Genomic DNA, 8,291 nt, shown 5'->3' on the forward strand with positions numbered 1-8,291 from the left:
TACTCCTTCAAAATAGCAGAACGAAGTCTTAGGGCTCATCTAATTTAACCCACTCCTTTTAAGAATCTTCCTCTATTTTCTCTTTTCTCCATGTCTGAGGTGGTTAACATTACTCCTATTATCCAATATTTTAGGAAACCAATGAGTCCTATTCCAAAACAAAGAATGTGACCAAACAGAAAATATATTCAAAGGTCAAGTATGAAAACCGCTGCCATCCTTCAAGGCAGAAAATCATATTTCTCCTTATTACAAGTCAGCTCTTGACAATCTGCTCATTTGCCTTATCAAAGTTCTGTGAGAAAGCTCCACCTATTTGCTTCCATTTCTCTATCCAAGCATAACGATCACTATTTCCATCTGTCATTATTTCTCCCCAAACTGTTCTGCAGTTCAAGACAAGCAAACATATTTTTACTTTCAGTCTCCCACACCAGCCCACATTCATTCAACAAGAATTTATTAAGCATCAAATATATGCCAAACACTGGGCTGGGTTCTAGGGTTATGCTGGTAGACAAAACCAATGTGGATCCTGCCCTGCAAAGTGTAGAGTAGCCTGGTACGGGAGGCAGCTCCTACAGTAATAAATGGAATACATATAACAGCATTATGTGTGCCAGGCACTGTTTTGAATATATTCAGATTTTAATTGCCTTAGTCCTCACAATAATCCTCTGAGAGACATCAGAGGATTGTACAGAGAAGGAAACGGAAGCACAGAGAGGTTAGGTAACTTGTTCAAAGACATTTCAAAGCCAGGAATATATATAATTACAAACTGTAATAAACTGTATGACAGAAAGTAAACGAAGAGAATTAGTGGGGTGGGAGTGTATGCTAGCCATCTGGGAAGTGTTTTGGTTATTATCACAGCACCAGTTCTGATAGGTCTGTGGTATCTTTTCAGAAGACCCACAAGGTCTAACTATTCTTAGAATAATAAAACATTATTGCCCTTTTCGCCGTGTTGACATATGTACTGAAGGTGCAAAAGCAATGATAAATCAAATTTTAGCCACCATTTTAGTACAAGTCCATGCAGTGCACCAGACTGTACCAGTAGTCACTGTACTCTTCACTACTATGAAGTTGCAGTTAAATAAAAGTCCACTTAAGACTGTCTTTGATGAAGCAGTAAAAATTATTGACTTTTAAAAATCTTGACCCTTGAGTACAAATCTTTTTAATATTCAGTGTGATGAAATGGGAAGTATGCATAAAGTATATCTGCTAAATATCAAACTACATTATCTAAAGGAAGTTATACAACTGCTTGAGTTGCAAAGCTGAATTTTTTTTTGTGGGACACTATTTTATCTAAAAGAAGAACAAATTATGGTTCTCAACACATTGCAGACCAGCAGTTTTATTGCTAGCTTTACCCAGTGGCCAGATAAGTTTCTACTGATCGAGTACAAAAAACATCTTACATGTTAAGGCACACTTTAAAATTAAATATCCATTGCATTTTGAAGTTATTTATTACATGTTCTTAAAATCTAATATCTTTTTAAAGTATGATAGATACTTTGTAAAACATTGTGTAATATGAAGTGAGAATTCTCGTGATCTGTCTGCAACGTGTTAAGATTAATATACTTAGCAGACACATTCTTGAGAATAAGTTTATCTCAAGGAAAACAACTGACAGCATTTGTTGCCAATGAAAGGAATTTATGCTTTCAAGTGAAAAAAGAATTGTGAAAAGTGAAAACCTGAATCCATTATGAACATTTAGAGATTTTTCTGATGAGAAAAATATTAACAAATGTGGTTTTTGATATTGCATAATGAGATGTGCCAACATCTGGAAGATCTCCATAACTCAGTGAACCAATATTTTCAAAATGACCAATGCAGGATGCTAAAATAATGCCTTGGTAAAATGTACATTCAAAGATTACACAAACCAATGTCATAGTACTTTACTGCAACAGTGTATGGAAAGTTCATGGATAGAGTTTCAGACTCTACATTGTAACTAACCTTAAGAAGCTACCTTTTTCTATCAAAGAAGAAAATCCGAAAAGGCTATGAAAATATTCCTCTCCTTTCCAACTACATACTTCTGTGAGGTCAAATTTTTTTCCTATACTATACTGAAGCCGCATACCACAACTGTTTGAATATAGAAGCAGATGTGAAAATTCAGCTATGTTCTATTAAGCCAAATATTTTTTTTAATTTTAAAAATGTGAAACAATGCTACTCTTTCTAATTTTTTACTATATGCTTATTTTTCATTAAAAATGATATTTATATTAACATGTAATGGCTTATTGTTGCTGTTTTACTGATATAAATATTTAATGTTTTCTCAGTTTTAATTTCTAATACAATCAATACTTGTAACTATAACCTACATTAGTAGGTAAAGGTGTCCTGAGACCAAAAAGTTTGAGAACTGTTGCCTACAAGTTTCTGAAACAAGGCCCATGTCATTAGACCATCCTATATAATAAAAGGCTAATATGCTAATTGACTGAACAGAGGAATGACCAGTTGCTATGATGCGCACTGACCACCAGGAGCTGTAGTATAGAATAAGAGGGAAGAATAGTAAAATGTGTCACTGGATATTTATCCAGGTCAGATCATACAGAGCTTGTCAGCCATAATAAGGAGTTTGAATTTTATTCAAAGTACTAGGGGCCCAGTGCACGAAATTCGTGCACGGGGGGAGGAGGAGGCACCTCAGCCCAGCCTGCCCCCTCTCACATACTGGGAGCCCTCAGGGGATGTCCTACTGACGGCTTAGGCCCGCTCCCTGCTCCCCTTGGGGAGCGGGCCTAAGCCACAGTCTGGCCTCCCTTTGTGGAAGGCGACCGAGCTGATCAGGGGAAGGCACCAGCCCCATCACCCCGTTGCTGCAGTCACTGCCAGTCACCGCAGCCACCAAGGTGTTTTCATCAACACGGACTCCAGTCCCTTCACCATGAAAAAATGACAACTTTCTTTAGGCATTTTCAAGATGTGTCTTTCATAGGATATGACATTTCTTTCTTTATTATTTTTTTTTTATCCTCACCTGAGGATATGTTTCCATTGATTTTTAGAGAATGTGGAAGAGAAAGGGAAAGACAGAGAGAAACATCAAAGCGAGAGGAACACTTTGATTGGTTGCCTCCTGCATGAGCCTGGACCCCGGCCAGGGAGGAGGCTGCAACCTAGGTACATGCCCTTGGTCAGAAATGAACCCAGACCCTGCGGTTGGCAGGCCGAGGCATTATCCACTGAGCCAAACTGGCTAGGGCAGGATATGACATTTCTTAGCCCTCCAACAGCAGACCTTCGTTTTTTTCCTCTAGGAGTGTGGTGAAAAACCCTAGATCACCTTTTTTGGACTCTTATTACCCAAGTTACTAAGAATATTACCAGTGGCATACAGGGAGCTTAGCCAATGAGCGGTCAGAAAAGGTGTTTCCTCTGTAGTTCACACCAATCCCCGGGGCCTGGGCAGGGGACCCCCCAGACCCTCCCATCGCCGGCTCCGCCCCTGCCCAGGCCTAAGGCCTCTGACTGAGGCTTAACCGCCATCTTAGTTGGAGCATACTCGCTCCAGATTGGCTGGTGGGCATGGCTACAGCAGAGTGACAGTTAATTTGCATGTTTCTCTTTTATTAGTGTAGATAATTTTAAAATGTTATGTTTTTAAAAATGCAGCTGTGTGTAATATGAGAGACAATATGAATGAACTAGGATTGGGGAATCTGAGATGGAGACATAGATAAATCTGTGATGTATTTTTTAAAGTACTTTGATATTTACCTCAAAATGAAGTTCCAAACAGTATGTTTTCTGTTTCCATTTTGATGTTAAATAACTCAAGTTGCTCTATAATCAATCAAACTGAAGGTGGGATGAGAAGAATAAACCTACCCAACATTTTAGAAATGTCACATGTACACTAAAGCCATACTCAATATTCTTATATAATGATGTTTACATTTATTTTTAGTCACAGTTTCAAATTTTTCTGAAAACGGAATACCATGAAATATTAACTTACGAGGCATCTATAATAATAAAAGCGAAATATGCTAATTAGACCGGATATCCTTCTGGATGAAGCCGGGGCTGCAAGAGAAGCCCGGATCCTGGGTGCCAGAGAGAAGCTGGTGCCGGCAGCTGAGGGAAGGCCTACTCTTGCATGAATTTTGTGCTTCGGGCCTCTAGAATTCTTATAAGTTACATACCAAGGGAATAAGTGAACCTGCAGATTCAATAATGCAGCAGGCACTATCAGAAACTATAGATAACAGAATCAACAAGACAGACATTATCCCAGCTCTTACCAAAGATTATTGGTAATCTTTGAGGACTCATGGCAGAACACTAGAAGTGCTTCAAATAATTTATTCATTCAAATAAACACTTATTGAGTATACACTGTGTGCCAGGATCTAGAGACAAAAAGATCTGAGTAAGACAGGGATTCTGCCCTAAGACTTTCACTGACTAGTAGAAAGAATTAAAAATATGTATTTCCAATTATGATGTAGAGCGTCGTAAGCACTATTATAGAGGCATGTGTGATGTACCAATTCAAAAAGAAGTGAAGGGGGTCAGCCACAAAGGAGAAAAAGTTTACCTGAGTTTTGAATGGGAATCAGCTAATACATGGAGTAGGGAAGAGGGAAGGTCTGAGATATGAAGATCCCTAACAGGTGAGACAGGGATATAGGTAGGTCAGAAAGGTTGGTGTCTAATGTGCGTTTCAAATTTTAATTTTAAAAGGGGTAAAACATCAATTCTGTAATCTACACGTAAGTTAACCTAATAACCATATACAAAGGAATTACTCACTACTCAATATGGTTTGGGAGCACTATAGCGAAAAACACAAACAGCTCTTAGAAATCAGATATGTTACCCCCTTAAAGTCATCTTCACAAAGCAATTGATAGTTCAGGTTTTTCACCTAAACATGATCCTGATCCTCAAAGAGCTTACCTTCTAGAACTAGAGATGTAGTAAGCACTAATTACAGTGTGCACAGGTAACAAATCTAACAAAGTGAGTTCAAGGTGCTATGACAGCCTCTTCCTATAGAGGCAGAGCTGGGTGAGAAAAGCCTTCAGTGTTGGTGATGTAAGTGGTATCTTGAAAGATGAGTGGGTGTTTGACACTGTAGACAAAGGGGACAGAGAAGGCATTATACACAAGAGCCTATGCCAAAGAAGAAATGCCACAAAAGAGCAAGGCCTTTTTACAGAACTGCCAATAGACCAGTTTGAGGCAAAAGTAGCGAAGAAGGGGTGACAAAAACTAAGGACAGACAGACTGGGCATTGATGACCATGCTACAGAGTTTGAATTTTAGCCAAGAAGGAATGGGAGGTAAAAAAGAAGAGAGATAGAATCAGAGTTGCCTTTTTAAAAAGGAAACATTTTAGAATGATTTTGATAACAGATGGTTTGAAGGGGGTAAGAAGCAATTAGAAGACAGTTAGGAATATACAAGAAGGGACAGGGACTGTTGGGAATATACAAGAAAGGATAGGGACCTGCACAATCTCCTAAATTCAACTTATCTTTTCTGCCAGACCTGCTCCTTCTGGTAAATGGTATGTAATACCATTACTTCAGTGAATTGCATAAGTCTCCTAGAGCTGTCATAACAAAAACCCACAAACTTGGTGGCTTAAATGAACAAAAATTTATTCTCTCACAGTTCAGGATGCCAGAAGCCCCAAATCAAGGTGCTGGCAGGGCTGGTTTCCTCTGGAGACCCTGAAGGAGGAACTGCCCCGTGCCCACCGCCAAGCTTTTCGTGGTTGCCGGCAATCACTGGCATTTCTTGGCTCGTAGACCTATCACTCCAAACTCTGACTCCATCGTCACAGAGCCTTTCCCCCTGTGTCTCTTTATGTCTCTGAGTGTCTCTTATCAGGGCACTTTCTTTGAATTTAGGGCCCATCCTAATCTGCTATGATCTCATCTCCACATTTATATCAGTTACATCTGCAAAGACCCCATTTCCAAAGGAGGACACATTCTGAGGTCCCAGGTGGACATAAATTTGGGGAGACAATACTGAACCCACTATAGGCATCAACCAATACGTTTCCCAAACGGGAAACGTGGTGTCATCCCTAATCCTTCCTCTTCCTCATCCTCTGCATCTACGTTAATTATCAAATCCTGTTTCCACTTCTTTAACCGTTTGAGTCCCAAGCATGTGATCACGCTGCTTGTATTTCTCGACATAAAATAAAACAAGCGCTATCACGCTGTTTGGGTCTTTTCGTACTCATTTAGAGAAAGCGCGGTTGCGCTGTTTGGGATTCTTCGACAGTGTTTTTTCAATACCCCCTGGGACTCAAGCGAATCGTATGTTTTCTCTTGGGTAATAAGAGTCCATTCCCATTCCATTTTCATTTCAGTAACAATCTTGTCTATATAGCAAACTTCTTGCTACAGCACTGGATGGACTCAATTATTTACTCTCGTTACTGCGCCTGTTACTAAACAAGTGAGTCTTGCTGGAGAGTCACACAGCAAGGCAGACTGGTTGTACAATGAGTGAGACGCTATAGCCAAATTAAGTCCTCAACATTGCCGGGCAGGCCGCCTATTCCTCTGACCACCTGGCTCTCCCACTCTTCGAAATCTCAACTATTTCAAATCTTTTCACTCCCCTCAAGCTCTCACTTTCACCCACTTTTAGGAGTTGTCCTGGGCTCCGACTTTACAGAGACTAAAGAAACCACCAGACAAAAAACCCCTCAACCTCCCACCTTCTGCTCTTACCATCTCTCCTTTCTCTCCACACATAATAGCTAACGTTTCAAGACAAGACCATTCAGTCTACATGTATTTAGGATCTCATCTTCATTCAGGGACCTTACTAATACCAATTATACCTCTTTTTCTCTAGAATACCCACCTTTCCCCGGAACTATATGGTTCTCATTGGCTTATAAATATGTTCGTCTTTTCATTTAAAAGCAAAATGAAAACAAACCTCCCTTGAATGTCACGCTCTCCCTTCTAGCTATTGATCCAGCCACTTACTTAATCCCTGTAAAATGGGAATCACAACACTAAGCCTGTCCCGCGGGGCTGTTGTGAGAATTAATCAATATACATAAGAGACTTAGGACTGTAAACAGAGAAGGACACTGATACTATCGTGCTTATCCCACTAAATTTTCCTAAGAGCTTTGATCAAATTCCCCTAAATAGTTCATGCATGCAGGAGATAGTATGTCTGTGTGCAACAACAGACAATGATCTGAAACTGTTAAAAAACAATAACAACAACAAAAACACCAGGACTGTGTCTGTCTGGTGATACACAAACCGAGCTTATCAACATGTAGGTAGATGTAAAAACTCAAACGTTAAAAGGTGGGCGAGGGTATTCTAATGGCAGACAATCCTTAAGCTTCCGTCTCAGGTGAATGCAGTGTGAACAAGAAGACTGGTGGAATCAGGTCCTCCTCACAGGGTAGGGAGGTGGGTGATGGCACCGGGAGACCCACACGTGCATCGACACCCCTTTTTCCATTCCAGCCTCACCTCGCTCCTTTCCTTCACACACACACACACACACACACACACACACACACTCCCCCTGGCACTGGAGGCCCAGGGACCCAGCGGGCAGTCTCCTAGTCGTTTCACGGAGGCCTGAGTGAGGACTGGGGCTGAATGCCACCTCCCCAGCGCCCAAAGCTCACCTCCAGCTTGTGGTTGATTTGGGACACAGTCTGGACTTTGTGGCAGAGCTGCGCAAAGCAGGAGCTCAGGCTGGTCATCTTCTGTCGCCCCTCGTAAGTGATGTCCGCCTGGTCCGGATCGATCTCCCCCAGGAGCAGATCCACATCCACGAAAGCCTTGTCGAACTCCTTCTCCAGCACCTCCAGCCACCGGAACATGGACACCCCGCCGGGAGAGACTCCCACGGCGCAAGAGGCGCCCCCGGGTCCCCCTCCGGCTCCAGCCGGGCACGGTCCGCCCGCCGACATGGCGCCGCCGAGGGCCTCCCCCGACTGCTGCTGACCCCAGCCGCCCACCGCGCGCGAGAGGAACTGCTGGGGCCGTGGGGACCCCGCGCGCGCACGCTCCGCCCGTCCCCTCGCGGGGCTAACGCCGGCCACGCAGCCCCGAGTGGCAGAAGCGAGAGGCTGGGGCAGCGGCGGTGGCACACGGAAGAATGCGCCGTCCCACGTCCCCGCCAGCCCGGGCTGCGCATGCGTCGGCAGACGCCGCCGGCCGGGCGACGTGGGCGGGACTAGGGTTGACCGTGGCCTATGAAAAGCCTCCGCTGGTGGACCGGTCGCC

The 8,291-nt window shown here is 42.7% G+C and overlaps 1 protein-coding gene across 3 annotated transcripts in view; it reads right to left on the bottom strand.

Moving 5' to 3' along the window:
* The window catches only part of GOPC (golgi associated PDZ and coiled-coil motif containing), a 29,710-nt gene extending 21,532 nt beyond the window's left edge, over positions 1–8,178 (bottom strand). For all 3 annotated transcript variants that reach the window (XM_070417548.1, XM_070417547.1, XM_070417546.1), the window contains exon 1: positions 7,688–8,178. In XM_070417548.1, the coding sequence (XP_070273649.1) occupies positions 7,688–7,975 (288 nt within the window). In that variant the 5' untranslated portion in view covers positions 7,976–8,178. The remainder of the gene's footprint in view (positions 1–7,687) is intronic.
* Between the last annotated feature and the right edge of the window lie 113 nt (positions 8,179–8,291).

Source organism: Myotis yumanensis, unplaced genomic scaffold (genome assembly GCF_028538775.1).
Source record: "Myotis yumanensis isolate MYYU_CA2020_CCGP unplaced genomic scaffold, mMyoYum1.0.hap1 SCAF_6, whole genome shotgun sequence".
NCBI lineage: Eukaryota > Metazoa > Chordata > Mammalia > Chiroptera > Vespertilionidae > Myotis > Myotis yumanensis.